The following is an 18,571-nucleotide window of genomic DNA, read 5'->3' as shown; positions in this document are numbered from 1 at the left end:
CAGCTTCTCAAGGTGTTCCTTCATGAGGTCAGCATTGACGGAGGGTACGGGATCCTCCTCACCCAGATTTCCCTGTCCCATAGCAGGCATCCCGCTCAAAGTCCCGAGCTTGATGGGCATCCCGTGTGACTGATGAAAGACTGACGCAAAGTACCTATTTAATAGGTTGGCTTTTTCCTGGGCGTCAGTTGTCAGTTGCCCCATCTGGTTTAGCAGGGGTCCAACATTGCTCTTGCTTTTCCTCCAGCTCCCCACATATCTGAAAAAGGACTTTTTGTTGTCCTTGATGCCTGAAGCTAGTTGGAGTTCAGTTGCAGCCTTGGCTTTCCTGGTTTGCTCCCTGCAGGACCGGACCAGCGTGGAGTAATCCTCCTTGGAGGTGAATCCCTTCCTCCATCCCTTGTAGGCTTTCCTTTTTAGCCACAATAAGTCCGCTAGGTCTGTGGAGAGCCAGGAGGGCTGCTGTGCCTTCTTGCTGCCTTTCCTCCGTGTTGGAATAGATTTAGCTTGTGCACTGAGGATCGCTTCCTTGAGAAGCAACCACTCTTCTTGAACTCCCATCTCCCTGGGGTCATGGTCCCTGAGGGCCTTACCGACTAGCCTCTTGAGCTTGTCAAAGTTGGCTTTTCTGAAATCAAAGACTTCTGTGTTGCTGACTGACTTGCCAGCTTTACGGCGGATGGTGAAGGTGATCAGCTCGTGGTCGCTGTCACCCAACTTCCCATCAGTCACTAGGTCGCCGATTAGGTCGTCCCCCATAGCCAGTACCAGGTCAAGCAGCGCTTTGCCTCTCGTTGGCCCATAGACTTCTTGAGTCAGGTAGAGGTCATCCACGCATGAGAGAAAGGTTTGCGCCCACTCAGATTTAGCTGAGTGATCTTCCCACGAGATGTCCGGGTAATTGAAGTCACCCATGACAACCAAGGTCCTGGAGCAAGCGGCCTCAGTCAGTTCCCGGGCGAACTCCTGGTCAAGCTCGGGACTTTGAGTGGGAGGTCTGTAGTAGACTCCCACCGTTGCATAACCAAATACTAAATGATTGCTCAGTAACCAGCATTACCGTGCAGTAGCATTTCAGCACAGTTGCCTAATGATGCTTATTGCATGGTAGGTCATTACTACTGTGCAGTTTTGTTTCATTACAGTTTGTGCACAGAGATGCTACTGTGCAGTTGGGGTGTGCAAAGCTGTCTGGATTCGATTTGGATTCAGGGGACAGTGATTCAATTTGTTGATTCAGATCACTGTCAAGATTCGATTTGACCAAATCTGAATGTGAAGATTCAATACTGATTCAGAAAATCCGTGATTTGGCCATAGACACAGCTTTGAATGTTTTTTCTACATACCTCAAGGTACCAGGTGTGGCTCATGAACACTCAGATGGGGTGGATGAATTGTCCCACAGGACTATAGGGGAACCCCTGCATGCTCAGTGGCAAACCTGGAAATGGACTGAAGTGCTTCTGGTCCACTACTAGGTCTGCCACCGAATTTGCTGGGGACCCTGCCATAATCCCAAGGGGTGCTTCATCTACCCCACCATCTCTGCATTCACAAGTTGCCTGGTACCTTGAGGTATGTAGAAAAAACATTTAAAGGTATGTCTAAATCATTGAATCTCTCCGAATGTCTCCAAATTGATTTGGAGGGTTCCAATTTGATTTGGAGAGATGAAAGGGCATCCTGATTTAATTTGGATTCAGATTTGGCTGCCGAATCAGGCTGAATCTCCACTGAATTGAATCAGCGAGCAAAGCTTCGCACAGCCCTATTGTGCAGTAGTAATAAGCTACTGTGCCATAAGCATCTTGTATAGATTCAACCACGGATACTGAAAATGTAGTTGTGGATGTAGTGTCACATCTTTACTACACTGGATCTTTGTAGGATTTATGGTATATGTAAGTTTACATGGAGATGTAAAACATATGAATAGAAACTTAACAGAGATTCATTTGTATAAGTACCTGGATTAAAACATGAATAAAAAGATGTCTAGATCCTGAGTTGAAAATGGAGGATAATTTAAAATAGAAGAATGCTGTGCAACTTGAATAACCAGATCTACAGAATGGTTTCATCGTTTCTAGGATCGGAAGGGACCTGAGTAGATCATCTAGTCCGACCCCCTGCCATGGCAGGAAAGAGTACTGGGGTCAGACGACCCCAGCAAGGTGTTCAACTAACCTCCTCTTAAAAACCCCTAGGGTAGGAGCCGGCATCACTTCTCTTGGAAGTTGGTTCCAGATCGTAGCAGCCCTGACCATGAAGTAGCACCTCCTGATATCTAGCCTAAATCTACCCTCTGCCAGCTTGTGACTGTTATTCCTGGTCACTCCTGGCAGTGCTCGGGGGAACAGGGGCTCCCCCAATGCCTGCTGTTCCCCCCTGACTAGCTTATAACAGGCCACTAGATCCCCCCTCAGCCTTCTCTTTTGGAGGCTGAGCAGGGTAAGGTCCCATAGCCTCTCCTCATAGGGCCTGCCCTGCTGTCCCCTGATCATGCGAGTGGCCCTCTTCTGGACCCTCTCCATGCTGTCCACATCCCTCTTGAAGTGCGATGCCCAGAACTGGACACAGTACTCCAACTGCAGCCTGACCAGTGCCGCATAGAGGGGGAGGATCACCTCTTTGGACTTGCTTGAGATGCTTCTGTGGATGCATGACAAGGTGCGGTTGGCCTTCCTGACTGCCTCCCCACACTGCCGGCCCATGTTCATTTTGGAGTTAATGATGACTCCAAGATCCTTTTCTGCCTCTGTGCTGACAAGAGGGGAGTTCCCCAACCTGTAGGTATGGTGCCGGTTGTTCCTCCCCAGGTGCATCACGTTGCACTTGTCTGTGTTGAATCCCATCCTATTCTCATCCACCCACCCTTATAACCTGTCTAGGTCCGATTGTAGCCTATTGCTTCCTTCTAGTGTGCCCACATCTTAGTGTCATCAGCACATTTGAACAGGGTGCTTTTTACTCCCTCGTCCAAGTTATTGATGAAGATGTTGAACAGTGTGGGCCCCAGGACTGAGCCCTGCAGAACCCCACTGCCCAAGTCCTTCCAGGTTGAGAAGGACCCATCCACTACCACTCTCTGGGTGCGGCCCTCCAGCCAGTTGGCGACCCATTTGACTGTGTGGGTGTCGACACCACCATCCCCCAGTTTCTTAATGAGAATGGGGTGAGAGGCAGTGTCGAAAGCCTTCCAGAAGTCCAGGAAAACTATGTCCACTGCTACCCCTACGTCTAATGATTTAGTGATCTGATCATAAAAGGCCACCAGGATGAACCCGTGTTGGTTGCCCTGAAGCATGCAGTCCACTGCTGGCTCCTCATGGTTGTGTGCCAGAATAATTTTCTCAAACAGCTTGCCTGGGATTGAGGTAAGACTAACTGGCCTATAGTTTCCCAAGTCCTCCTTCTTCCCCTTTTTGAAGATGGGAACCATGTTGGCCCTCTTCCAGTCCTCCGGCACCACACCAGAGCACCACGAGTGCTCGTAAAGCCGTGCCAGGGGTCCTGCAATGACCTCGGCCAGTTCCTTTAGTACTCTAGGGTGGAGATCGTCTGGACCGGCTGATTTGAATACATCCAGTCCCTCCAGAAGCTCCCTAACTAGTTCCTCACTAACCCTTGGCCAAGGTGTGCCTCCCCTGGGGCCAGAGGGTGGCCCTGCAGGGAGGTGGCTGTTCTGGTCCCTACTTAGGAAGACGGAGGCAAAGAAATTGTTAAACATGTTAGCTTTGTCATCTGGTGTGACAACCAAATTTCCCAAAGCATCCTGTAGGGGCCCCACATTACCTGGAACCTTCATTTTATTCCCTATGTATTTAAAGGAGGACTTCGTATTGTCCTTAATCTGGGAAGCTAGTCCTGATTCCATCTCTGCCTTGGCCTTCCTGACTGCCCCCCTACATCCCCAAGCAACTGCAGTATAGTCATCCCCTTCTTTCCATTGGGCGTACGCCTCCCTTTTAGCGAGGTGACATTCCCGGATGCTTTTGGTGAGCCATGGAGGCTTGTGTGCCCTCCTTCTCCCTTTGATCCTCATTGGGATTACCTCCCTTTGGGCTTGGAGGATCGTCTCCTTAAGGAGTGATCACTCTCCTTGGACACCTGGCTCCCCTTCCCTCTGGGACCTCAGCACTTCCCCAACTATCCTCCTTAGCTCATTGAAGTTTGCCCTCCTGAAATCTAGGGCTGCTGCCTTACTGCAGGCCTTTGCCACCTTGTACTGGATGGTGAATTCCAGCAGGCGATGATCACTGTCACCCAGGTGGTCGAGCACCCGCAGCCCCCTCACCAGGTTATCTCCCGTGGCCAGCACTAGGTCCAACAAGGCATCTCCCCTGGTCGGGCTGTGCACCTCGTGAGTTAGATGGAGGTCCTGCACTCTGTCTAAGAACCTACGTGAGTGGTCAGACCTGGCTGACTGCTCTTCCCAGCAGATGTCTGGGATGTTCAGGTCCTCCATGACTACCACATCCTTAGACTTCACTACCTCTGTGATCTGACCTAAGAATATTATATGGTGATAAGACATATAATACTCTATGGCTTAAAATATTGGGCATTGATTAAAGTAACACCATTAGAACGCATGTGGTAAGCTGATTAAATAAAGAGAAAATAAAATTTGGAAGTAAGAACAATTTCACAAGTAATAGCTGTTGGTAAATGTTTATGAACAAAATGTCTGAAATGTTATGCAGATATTGGGAAGGCAGAGAAAGGTCATATAACTAGGAAACTGATTAATAGCAATGTTCCTTATGTTAGACTAAGAGGAAGGTCCAAGAAAAGACAGCTAAATCAAATAAAAGATTGGGTAATTTTTTTTAAAAAATAGAATAGTATGGAAAACATAGATTTAAACTGCCCATCAACTGTGCATAAGAATAAGACTTTAGAAGGAGTTTCTCCTTTGTATTCATAGCATGCAATATAACTTAAGGGTGTTCATTGCTATACTCAATTGTAGGTAGTCTTACCTTCTTATGCAACTGTACTTGTTCATTTCTAACAACCTTCTTTACTTTACCTATAATGATCTGTTCTGAAGTCAGAGATAAACTCTAGTATAACATAAAATCATTGTTCAAGGCATTTTTTATTATAATAACAATATGTAATTGTAAAGGAAAGAGCTAGTGCAGCACTTATAGACAGTTACTTTACAACATGGATGAGACTCTACAAGACCAATTATGCACAATAAAAGTCAGATAAACCAAGTAGTAAAAGTTCATTAAAAATTACTCTTCCTTATGTTAGCAACATTATATAAAACTGCAAGGCTCTGTACATGACACAAATGCTCTTAGCTTATATATTTCATATCCGTGATATTTTCCAGATTATTAGGACTTTCTGCATGTCTCCACACTCTCAGTCAGCTTTAAATGAAACGGGTGATCTCTAGGCAGTACTGAAGTCAGGAGAGTTCAGTGGAACCAGATTTTTACCCAACCTGTTTCCCTTGATTAAAAACAGAAAACCTCATAACAAACAATGAAAATGAAACAAACTCAGTTCCATAGAAATTCAACTGCATTGAAAAAAAATTGCTGTTAAAATTGTATAATTATATAGAAAATAACCTTTCAAGAGTGGTTATGAACTATATAGTGTTTTATAGCAGAAATGTAATTGTACATTAAATTTCATAATATAGTTAAAAGAATCATGGTGAACTTATTATTTCCTATTAATTTCCTAGGGACATTTTGGTACAGGTTAAGACATCATCTTCTACATTTTTGGCGTAGTGGCATCTGCAATCAAACTTCTTTCTCATAGAACATTTATATTGACTGATGGATGCCTTACATCATTTGTTGTAATCTCTCATCTGTTGCCTAAAAGATTTTTCAGTTAGGACCATATTGTGACTTTAAGTCTTTAAGACCAAGTTTCCATGATGGCATTGAAGCAGCAGTACCAAGCAATGTGAGATTTGGGAGAATTTGCACTCAGGATAGCAGCATTCTCTCTTAGGACTCACAAGATAGCTTCCCAAGTCATTGACAAGCTGGCTAGCCAGTAAAAAAGAGCTCCAGCACTTGACTTTTTGAGGAATTTATCATATTGCCTCCTCTTCCCATTAAAACTGTAATCAGCCCCTCCATAGCAGTAGAAGTGAGAAAAGAAAATATCCTATATACCCTTGCCTCTTTCAAAAAGGATAGATGGAATCCTTTTCTATTTGGTACAACTACATAGAACCGGTCAGTTATCTACTCCTTAATTGTTTATGGATACATACATGTTAAATTATGTTTTCTACATACCTAAATAGGCCTCTTTCCACTTCTGCTGTTATCTTACTTTTATTGTTATAAATATACTATATTTGTGTATTTATTTGTATTCCTCATTTCACATTTATGTTTAAGTGGGCACATCTACATGAGACACTAGAAGTATAGTAGATTAATTCTACTAGTGTATCATGGCAAAACCCATGCTAATGCTCATTAGGTTCACCTGAAAGATGTGCACTGGTGCTACTGTGCAGTAGTACCAATTACGGCACATTAAGTTAGTATCTGTTATTACAGCACATTAGTGCATATGTATATGTGCTCAATATGTACTTTATTTAAGTCTTATTTAGTTGTCTCATTTTAATTTAGATTCACTAAATGAAAGCAAAATAGTCACTCATGGCAGAAACAATCCAATTTCTCAAGCAAGAGTGCTTACTGCATATACAGTTGAATATAATTTACTTGCCAGTAATTCTATTGCCTGTATGTTTTATAGGAAATAATCCTGGGTATTGTGATGATCCAGGAGTGCCATCTCATGGGTCAAGGCTTGGGGATGAATTTAAAATAAAAAGTCTATTGCGGTTTTCCTGTGAAATGGGGTATCAACTAAGAGGATCTGCAGAACGAACCTGTCTGCTTAACAGTTCATGGTCTGGTGTACAGCCTGTCTGTGAAGGTAAGGCCCCAAATATTATTGATTTTTTTCTTTAAGATGGTTTCTACCAATTATAAAACAGTTTCTGCATGGTTTATATATATCAAGCTTGTGCAGAAAAAAATAATATCTATCTATCTACTTTTTAACTAAGCTTTCTGAAAAGGACTTTACACTTTTAAACAAAAATGTAACTGCTTCCCAGTTTGGTATATATCAAACTTGTGCAGAAAAAATTATATATATATATATATATATATATATATATATATATAATATATATATATATATATATATATATATATATATATATATACTGGGAAGCAATTACATTTTTGTTTAAAAGTATAAAGTTATTTTCAGAAAGCTTAGCTAAAAAGTCAATTCTCAGAAAAAAAATCTTAGTAAAGTGGATGTTGACACTGACAAAAACATATCAGAGACTTAGAATTCTATGTCAAATATAAACATAAAAGATTCCTTGTGAGACCTCACCAGTCTATTTTCCTACTTACCCTTTGTATCAGGCTCTACTTTTTGCTTTAATAGCAAATGCAAGTGTCTCATGTTATCTTTATTCATACTTTGTAATGTATGTTGCTTATATATTTTGTGATATATTTTGTTTGCAATATGTTCTGTAAACTGTGCACATAAGGAAAATGGTTTCTGTGATGTACATAGAATGCATAGTTCACGATAACGCAATAATGTTAACTCTGGCACAAAATAATTACTCTTCTGTATTGCTTCTCAAAATATAAACAAAATCAAAACCTTTCTAGAAACAAAGTGTAAAAAATATATAGAAATGCATTAACGATATACGTTTGGACATTCTCAAACAAGGTTCCCTCTAAAGTGTGCGCGTGCGTGGTCGCGTACAACTAAAAGTGTGGCTGCACACAGCCTTTTCAAGGCCATGCACCAGGACAGGAGCTGAAGCAAGATGAGGGCAAGAGCCTGGTGCAGGCTCTACTGGCTCCGGGGAAGTGCTCTGCTCCCCCACATCAGGGCCGGGGCGTGGAGCACTTCCCTGGAACCGGCAGAGCTCACGCCAGCCCCCCACTCCAGCCTCCATCCCTGCCTTGCCTCATCTGGGGAGGAGCTTCTGCCTGCCTGAAATGAGGATCCGCCAGCTCTGGGACACTGCTCCACTCCCCCACATCACCTCGGGGAGCGAGGAGGCACATAACGTCAGGATTCTCAAGTCCACTTACTATGCAGAGGTCAAAATAAGTTTCATCATATAACAGATTTAACATTTTTTCAATGCCTTGTTGACAGATACTAGCAAAGAATGGGATAGAAAGAAAAATTCAAAGAAAGTTCAAAAAAAAGAAAATGTATTTAAAGTAATTTTTGGTCTCAGCCCAACTTGCTGGTGCAGGGGCAGCTTGGGATTTTAATCCTGGCCTCCCCACTGCACTGGCAAGTAATCGTGGTGTAATTTGGATCGCATTTCAAAATTGCACCTACTGCTATGCATGTGTGGCATGTCAGGAGGTAAGATTGTTGGGACTGGGAATCAGATCTGATCATGCCATTAAATGAGGGCTATAATACTTACTGTCACATGCCAGTTCTTATGTTCTAACACTGTAATTTATGAAACAAAACACTCATGAGAACCTTAGGATCAGGTTGAGGGATTATTTTGGACTACTTTCTAAGGACTGGAGATTACATGGCTCTATATGTAATGCCCTTGAGATCAGAACCATCAGACCAGCCTACGTGGAATTCCTACCTGTATTCCAAAATATAATAGTGTAAATCTTTAGAAATAACACAAAAGCAATTATCCAGACAAACAAGCAACCAAGGCCCTGCTCTTTGCCCTTCTGCCTTGACATCATCAAATTGTGGATTGGTGCCCTCAATGTAGGGTAACCTCAATGGCCTGTTATCTCCCAATGCATTGAGGAATTCCTAAACAAACAACCCACAGTCATTATAAATCATCTTTGCATATTTACATCATAAAAGCTCTATATTCTCTCACTGGCAAATCTCCCATAGTAGATTTGTTTGCTATTAATGGTGTGTCATATGACAGAACTAACAATGCTCTTATAGCTTGAGTTCATTGCTATTTGCTTCCCATCTATAGTGTAAACCAGGCTGCTTACTTTCTACTGAATGCTCTGATTCCCAAGGTAATCTTCACAGTCAAAAGAGACCATGTCATTACCACTCTTGCAGCACCACAGTGACCAAGACAACTGCATGGTTGTATGACCTACTGCTGATGCCCAGTAAGCTTCTGATTCAGATCCCAGACCATTACAACCTGTTATCAGTAACCAACGCCAAATTTTTTATCTAGACCTGAAGTCACTTCACATAAGTACATGGCTGGTGGCTTGTTAAGTACATTCCATAGTATGTTCCCAGCAAGTCCAAGAAATCCTGAAACAGAGTGAGAAAATATCCCCAGGAAGTATATTCACTCAAATGGAAGTTCTCAAAATAGTCAATGCTGTGCAATCTTGATCTAGTCTAGACCTTAGTCGCAGGATCCTCAAGCACTTAAAACTACCAGCCTTTGTTCAGTTCTTTACACATATTTTACATTTCTTCCTACTCAAAGAAGAACACATATTTATTCTAGAATAGTTGTCGTTCTTTGAGTTGGTGCTGTCACTGTCAATCCTGTGACCATCACTTGACCCCCATTCTTAGTTTATAATTACCATGAGCTCTGGATTGCAAGGAAACTGAGGGAGGTAATAGTTGCTATCCCTTTATGGCATTGCACTGGAAAATACTGTGATATTGTATGCAGAAGGTATATACGTATATGTACCATATTTGCTCAAATATAAGACAACCCTGAATATAAGGAAACCCCTCAATAATTTTATAATTTTTATGAAAAATTAATACATGTGCTAATTTTCTAGGTGTAGAATCTAATTAGCAGATTGTCCTGAATTCATCCCCCTCCCACTGCTACAGCAAGGTATATACAGCCCTCTGCCCCCCGAAGTCTTCCTGATGCAACCTTCCTGCCCCACCCCCCGTCAGACCCTGCTTAGACTCTGTTCCCTCCTCAAGCACAATGTGGAAGTGAGCTATATGTAACAGTAAATGTGGAGAGGGGTGAAGGACTGATAGGAGGGAAAAAAATGAAGAGGGGAACAGGTGACTGCTGTGGATCTGACTCTGGCCTCAGCCCTAACTGCTGTAATTTTCAGCATGGTAATTCCATAAACACACTTTTGATCATCACTTTTGTACCTACCTATACATTGTACAAACTGTGCATTATATTAGTTCAGCCCCAAAAGGCTCATGATTTCTCATATGGTTTATTGGGCTGGCTCCCAGTAGAATCAACAGCGGTTCAAGCCAGGGTGACACTACAACCCATCACTGCTCAGTAATATGTGTATACTCCAGATACTGCTCCATAAAGGATCCACATCCTAATTGGGCCCTTCCTCACAACTGGAACGTGGTGTTCTTGCCAAGGAGGTGATCCTCCCCCTTTATGCAACATTGGTCAGACTGCAGTTGGAGTACTGCATTCAGTTTTGGGCGCTGCACTTCAGGAGTGATGTGGACAGCATTGAGAGGGTCCAGAGGAGGGCCATTTGCATGGTCAAGGGGCAGCAGGGCAGGCCCTACGAGGAGAGGCTACAGGACTTGAACCTGTTTAGCCTCCAAAAGAGAAGGCTGAGAGGGGATCTGATGATTGTCTATAAACTTACCAGGGTGGACCAGCAGGGAATGGGAGACTTGAAAAAAGACTTGGTGCTGAGAGGGACTGAGCACAATGGGCCACTGTATCTTATTGCACAGTTTGTACAATGTATGTTATTTAGATTGGTTGTGCTAACCTAGACTTGGGGTGTAGGTTTCTATCAGTGTATTTGCCCAATGTGGGATATGTAATTTATGGGCATGCTCAGCATGAGCTTCATTCCCTCAACTTCGTTGTTGGTGTCCATGACTGAGTACATGCTGCTTCTAGCAACAATTTAATGACAATATATTTAATGGAGGAGGAGGAGGAGAGATTTGTTGGTATGCAAATAAGATGAGGGGCTTTTTCCCCCATGCTGATTAAAGGAAAAAAAACCTCATTTATATTTGAGTAAATATGGTACTTACAGATGGATCCAAACAGTCAAGAATATCTCAGAGAGCTACAGTTACTGACATCAATACCCAGTGTTAAGAGTTTTTGTTTGAAAATTTCTCCCTGGCAGATTTTCAAAGGAAATACAAGATAGAAGCTATATTAATATTAATACAGACAAGAAAACAGAAATACAATATGAGAAGGAATATATAGTTAACTTGGAAATGTCTCTCTGCAGTGAAAGCTTGTCTAACTTTATTCCAACCATGCAGTTGATCCAATTGTTCCAACAAAAGATATCACCCCAAATAAATCCTTGCCTTTTTGCAGATCATCATTCACTCTGATTCCATTGTGACAAAAATGCTAAGTGGCTTATGGATAATGGCTTATTTGTCAAAATAATAAAAATATTGCTAAATTGCTTCATTGTTACAAGGAAAACCTTGTTTCCATTCATGTAGTTGTGTTTACTTCTGAGAGACCAATTGTTAATGTCAGGTAACAGATGAATGCCACTGAACATAAAATGCCAGCTGTTAGACTTGTGGAAAATCTAACATGTAGATGCCATAACCCAGATTCTGTATTTTTTCATCTGCTGTAATAGGTTAAAAAAAGAGAAAAAAGTAGCTCATGCCTATGGGGAAGCAATATATATACATGTATAGCTATTGCACCAGGTCTGAGCAAAGCAAAGATGTCCCTGAAATGCAATATATTCTGTGGGTTTAGTTTATCCCCAAATATAGAAAGATAAAAATCCTGCTTTTATATATACACTGGCCACGTATACACAAGACATTTACTGCAGTAGCTTGCTACTACTGTACAGTCACGTTGTGTGGCATGAAGTGTGATATGATGCTACAGCACAGCAGTAACAAGCTAGTGTGCAGTCAGCATCACCGAAAAGCCATTTGGGGATGTAACAACAGTTACTGCACAATCATTTAGTACTTGTGTATGCAAATAACTGCAGTCAGCATCTCATGTAGATACATCTCATGTAGATTTGTACAAAATTTGAATTTAAATTTGGTGGTGAAGCCTGTAAACTGTATTCAAAATCAGGAGAAATTAAAAATAAAAAAGTATATACATTGCTACTTAAAGAGTATATGCCAGGGTAAAATATATACTATTATGAAATAAAAAATAAGTAAATTTTAAAAGCACAAACAAAAAGGAGGAAGCAGTGCTTTAAAATGATTGTTAAGACAAGTGACAAACCAGACCAGGAGCCAAATATAGAAACTGAGCACTACAACAGAACAACTAGTAAAAATTACTGTAATCCACAGATATTGTTTGCCTTGGAAATAGCCGGAACAGATGCAGCAACCCTGGAAGCAGCTGCAGAGAGCAAAGAGCAGATCAAGTTGAACATTTTGCTGGAGTGTATGCCTTACTCAGGATTTTGTTAACTATGTATTTATATGCTATGAGCTACTCTCATTATTCCTGTATACAGCCAAAGCAATTCTGCCCAGGGCTATGAATCAGCAGTATGGCTGCTGTAGCCCCAGTATCACAGGCATAGCACCAGATGGCAGTAACAAGGGCCCAGTTCAACTTAGGGGTTTTATGCAAATTGATTATCTTGGCTCAAGCCTCTACCCAGGAACCTGGGAAAATAATTCAGCATGAACAAAATTCCCCACTCACAAGCAATATTAAACTATAACAGGAAATGGGAGAGCAAACAGATTTAGGAAACCCTTAATAATCAATAGCACACCTCAGCCCACTATTAGCAGATTAGCACAATCAATTTGTTCAGAGTGCTCTCTCAGTCCCACACTGGGTGAACAATGTAGTCAGTAAAGCCAGTAGAGTTGCTAGACCAAGGTTTCCCTTGCCTCACCATGGCTCTGGGGTGCTGCTCAACCACTGCTGTCCCCACTCCTTGCCACAGTGGGAGGGCACTACTCATCAGTTGCTGTTGGCACTCCTTGGTGCAGCTCTGCCACTACTGGGAAGGGTACTGTTCCTCTTCTGGTTGCAGGAGCAACCCAACTCTTTAAACTTTGAACAGCCTCAAGGATCTTAGCTCTTTCACAATCTAGCAGGTCCGGGCTTCCACCTGACCTACTAGTACTTTAAGTATTTCAGCTTGTTAAAGTAACGTTCAGACTGAACCTGTCAAAGGGACTTGTGTATCACCAATAATTAATCCTTTATAGTTGGATAGAGAGATGTAAGACACTCACCTTAGGAAAGCTCCCACCTGGAGTGTCACCTCCTCCCCATTATAATTCCTGAGTTGATGGTTCCTTCACATTAGACTTATATGTCAATAATGGTGCACACTAACCCTTCAGCAACATTTACCCCATTTTAGAAGACAGGGCCAGTGCACACAAGCTTGACTTTCCTGGTCCCTTATATTCAAACTGTTAAAAGCAGTTAAAAAATATTATCACAGTCTCAAGCGCAAACGAGTTTATCATTGCCTTACCCATACATACTAATGGACAGTCCCCCATAATCTGACCTCGCATATCAATGCCAGTGTGCAAAAAAACACCACAGATGTTGTCACACAAGTATAAAAGCAGAAGGAGGGTCATACAATTACTATAATTTTTGTGTTTCACTTCCCCCAAATCAGGCAAGTAGATCTACAAATCAGATTAAACAACACTACCTTCAAAATTTCCTTCTGGCAGATGCTAATGAGCACCTCTGGACCTAGAGACCTAAATGACCAACGATGTATGTGGGTCTCTTAAATTTTTTCTTCTTCCTTTGTGCACAAGCTTTAGTAACTTGTGTCAGTGAAGGACAGAACAATAATTGCACCTCTGTCTTCGATGCACCTGATTTTCCTTCAATATCAGTTTAAAAATCTCCTAAATTTATAACGAGAGAAGAAGAAAAAAAGAAGCAGAAGGATTAAAGGAATGAAGAGAGAAGGAAGACTGAAGAAATTACTCTAACTGCTGCAGAATAGAGTGGAAAATTATATCACCAATTCAATATGATTTTGATCTATTATTATATGTCTGTGAAGTGCTGAGGTGCAACCCAGTGAGGCTTCAACCTGCAGAAATTGATATGCATGCACAAAGGAAAATATATATTGAATACATTTCTAAGAGCTATGGAAACAAAAGGAATTATGTGTGAAAACATAGGTTCTTTGGAAAGTGTGAAGTCTTATGAACTGTAACAAAACTATTAGTAACCAAAAACCACAGAGACAAACAACATGATCTTGTCAAAATGTGAGTTTAAAAGTAAAATAAAATTGAGGCTTTATAATCACAAGCTTATCATAATATGCAGTTACAGACTGCTAAATTTTAATTCCCATGATCTGTACAAACATTTAAGTAGAACCTCAAGATTTAAAATTTGGGGAAGGAAATCAGGAAGGATGTTTTATGCTTCCATACCTCTTTTTATTTTAAGCACCTACATTGAACACCTGCAATAGTGAAAGTTGAGAAAAAAATCAGGGTTTATATGTCAATATCATAATGGGGTGACTTGAATGCATTGATATTGAGATTAACTAACCATAAAAACTGAACATTATGGTATATCCTGCAGATTATAGTAATGTAAAGCCCTTACTTAAGTCAGCGGGAATTATGTAAATAGTACAGATCAGTATTTTGCTGATAGTAAAGGCTACTGTTCAGAGACTTATTCTTTCAAGAAATCCAAAAATAATTTGGCTCTAAAGACTTAACAAGGAAATTACTGCAAGAACTAAATGCATGATATATATTAAATTTCTTAAATCCATAAAGATTGCATGTGGGATGTCAGCAGCGAGCGGATATGATTTTAGTACATACAGATGCCTTATTTGAAGGCAAGGGAACATTTACCTCTAAACACCCTGCACTGGACCTCCTACAGACCCAAACCTAGAAGATATTCTGGAGTAACATCTTTAGAACCACCTTATACTCAAAGGCTATTTGTATATCTTGTAATAGATAGCAAAGAGGTACTGGAAGCTGATGGCATCAAAAAAGTGGGAAAATAGAGCATGGAAGATGGCTAGGCAATCTTAATGCATTCCAGAATATCAAAATAGATAACTCATGATACATTAAGCAACTGTGAGATGAAATAACAGCTGTTTCAGATGTGACTGTACACAAAAACCATTATTGTTCAGGCTGTTTAATAGTCATTATACAGACTTTGTGCAATGCGAGTGACTGTCAACTCTAGAATTGTGATACACTAAAACACATAGCACACCAACATCATTAACTTATTGCAATACCCCTTTTCCCATTTTGAATGGGAGTGTCTGTGTATTAGCCAGCAAACCACATGCTGGGTCTGTGCTAAATCAAGAGATAGCTGGTAATGTCTCTCTGTTGTTTTCTTAACTGGGGCAATGAACACTGAAATAAGGGTGATAAACACTGTTATCAGCTCTCCCCTCCCAGCCAGCTTGCTTGCCTGTCAGTTTGCTGCAGGCACTATACAGAAGAAGGAAGGGAGAGTGAAAAGCTCAGTATCATTAACAGATGCATGCATTGCACCCCGTCTCACCCCCACCCCGCCTGAGAGTGCTAACCCAGGTTGGCAACACTCCTGCCCCTAGCAATGGGTGAGGAAAAACCTGGGACTGCAGGCAGCATGGGAGTTTGCACCCCTCCCTAATCAGAGCCCTGCTGGGGGCTAGCCATGCCCCCCTTAGTTTAGCTCTGTGGCAGAGCAGGGAGGGCTGCTCTAGTGTCCCCCAGCTTCCAGCCTGGGCCACTGCAGGCATGTGCCTGAATTTCCTCAATCCAGAGGGTATAGTTGGAAACCAGTTCAGCCTAGTCAGGTTAAAGTAACCTGCAAATAATCAATTCAGGCTCAGGTTTGTTGAATGTCTGTCCCTAGCAAAAAAAACGCTATATCACATTCACTTGAGAAAGCTGCTTTAAAAACCTTATTTACCAACATTAATTATTCTATCAGTCTTAATTTCTTGATTCTTAATAATTAAATCCCATATCAATGATACCATGACTTTACCTGGACTGGACGTCACCATGAAGTTTCGTTTTGTTTTTTTTACTTTCCACATCAGTATTCCCGCTGAAAAGTTTCATCAGAACCTTTCTATGCATAGCTATTATATGTTGGTGATATCCTAATACCATTAGCATGTGTCAAATTCCTAATGTTGCCGGCACAAGGTGCCTGAGGGAGGCAACAATTGGGTTCGTTGCCCGGTGTGCGTCACGCCAAATAAACACACTGGGGGGAGAAGCAGACAGAGTTTATTTGAGCTCAAGTAAAAGGCACAGGGAGACTGTATTGTCTCAAATCCTGCGCACCTAACCCTGCAACAGCAGGATCTTTATACCCCGGTCAGTTTCACTGTCAGTGATTTTCCACTAGTTGGCCCCCCTCTTTCTCCCCTTTCCCTCCTCCTCTCTCTCTCCGAGCGGTGCCCTTGCATTCCACAGATAACAGTTTTAGCCCGCCTGCTTTCCAGAAGGACAGGAGATTGCAGGCGCCAAAGAAAGGGTTACAAAGGTTGGGCAGGGACGGGGATTTGGCTCATCTGAGCCTGGAGCAGAAGGACTTCCTCAACACTCGTGGTCTTCCATCCCTCTGAGTTACCCAGGGTTATGCCCAGTGACACCAACACTAATAACCTTACTAGTAAGGTCAAATCTATTAAAAGCTATTTTCCATATGCAGATGCAGTGGTCAGTAAAAGGAAAGCACGATTAATATTTCACTAGTGCAAAGGTTGTGACAGGAATGTCATTTACATCTAATTTAAAGGTATTTACTGTATCATTATTTTACTGACATGAATAATGGCAGTGGACATCTGAAATTTGTTTTCGTTCTTTTGTTTGCTGAAATTGATGGTGCTACACATTAGCACCCAAGTACATTACTCAATGCCCTCTACTATTTCCTCATCCCACATGAGAAATCTCAAATTTAAACCAATTGACTTGTGTGCTTAAAAAACTGAAGCTATTTTGTACATAAAAATGAATAAGAGACTTAATTAAACCAGAGAATTGTGTAAATTATTGCAAGCATTGTCTTTTTAATTGGCCAATTATGTTCTATTTTAACAAAATCCTGTAATCTGTAATTATTAGTGCAATTAGACAGACCAGATCATTATTTTTAGGGAAAAAAGATCTATTAAATGCAGTGAAAATAGCAAGGAAAATAAGTATTATATGTTTAATGTTAGGATTATACAATGATCAATTAATTATTGTTTTGTCAGTATGTAGGCATCAGCAGTCATGCTGTCCTTGTATAAATGGTATAAATGCTTTTAGACTTTTAGTGGGTCCATGTAAGCTTCTTAATGAAGCTTAGTCTTGGACTTTGGCCAGTTCTTGAACATCATCTGTAATTTATTTTATTAGCATTTAGACTGGAATTCTTCCAGTTTTCTAAAGGACTGGGTAATTTCAAGTGTAAGAAGTGCTGAATAGCCTTTGGAATGTTTCCTCTGCATTGTATTCACTGTGTGAATTAATTTAGCTAGCAATAGAATCATTCTAATACAAAATCTCTAAATCTCTCATATTATGTTTGATGCTGTGGAAGCCACTGTGTGTATGGCTGTGTAGTTAAGCACTCACATTTTGAAATATTGTTACATAGTTAGTTTGTAATGATGGACATTTTGCATTTAAAAAACTATAGCATGCATATTGAATGGAATAGGATCATAGGTACAGCTTTCTTCTAAAAATAGGCTAGTTCATCAAAAACAATGGATACATGCTTAGACATTATGAACTATGTTTTTAAGAAACTATATGTAATATAGTTATAATGCAGTCCTGGTGGTGGTGGTGGTTACAGTGGTTACCATGTACTCCACTTTTTCTAGGAAAAAAGGCCTTATACTACACCTTTTCTTTTTTTTCTTTCCTGTTCCATCCAAAATGGATTTCTCTTCCATTCCTCCTTTTTTCTATATTCCTTTTTTCTTTCTTTAAAGATAGAGGGGCTGAGGTTATCCATTACATATTAATCAGATAATAAATGAAAGATCATGCTGATAGGTATTAAAATATTTCAAATGAAATACACATCCTGTGATTTTTTACTTATTCAGAATTTGATCATTTTCAACAAAAGACCAAGGAAGTCTTAGCAATATTTGGGCCAAGGGGTCAAAAACAACCCATTTAGGTTTACCCTCCTCTCCTCAGGAGGGGAGTTCAAGGAGATCTCTTTTCTCAATGGGTAGATTATCCTATAGTCTCCAAAACAAGGAAGAAAGGCATGAAAGAAGGACCTTTTAGGCTGCGTTTGGAATCAGTGGCACAGGAGTTTAATTCATTTGACTACTTAAAGTAAACTTGACTTAAATACACCTGGGTTGAACCACTAACAGGGATTTCCATGTTGCATGACAACCAAATTGTAGCTGGTTTCCAGTGTTGACCTAGAATGGGTACAGTTATTATTTAAGTCCTTTTGGTCTCCACTGATTCAGCTTCTCTAGCACTACCGACCCATGGAAATTATCATTTTTTAAAATTATATCTGTAATCTTAAGAAAACTTTGAATAGGAGAAATGGCAGTACCATCATTTGGGG

The 18,571-nt window shown here is 40.9% G+C and overlaps 1 protein-coding gene across 1 annotated transcript in view; it reads left to right on the top strand.

Annotated features, from left to right (window-relative positions):
• The window catches only part of CSMD1 (CUB and Sushi multiple domains 1), a 2,270,760-nt gene that overhangs the window by 2,195,774 nt on the left and 56,415 nt on the right, over window positions 1-18,571 (top strand). The window contains exon 57 of the mRNA XM_090033387.1: window positions 6,763-6,945. Within this exon, the coding sequence (XP_089889513.1) occupies window positions 6,763-6,945 (183 nt within the window). The remainder of the gene's footprint in view (window positions 1-6,762; window positions 6,946-18,571) is intronic.

The sequence above is a fragment of the Crocodylus siamensis genome, chromosome 1 (assembly GCF_052110815.1).
Source record: "Crocodylus siamensis isolate JL-2025a chromosome 1, ASM5211081v1, whole genome shotgun sequence".
Classification (NCBI taxonomy): Eukaryota; Metazoa; Chordata; order Crocodylia; family Crocodylidae; genus Crocodylus; species Crocodylus siamensis.
The sequence above is the reverse complement of the archived record's forward strand: the minus strand, read 5'-3'. Positions and strand labels throughout refer to the sequence as shown.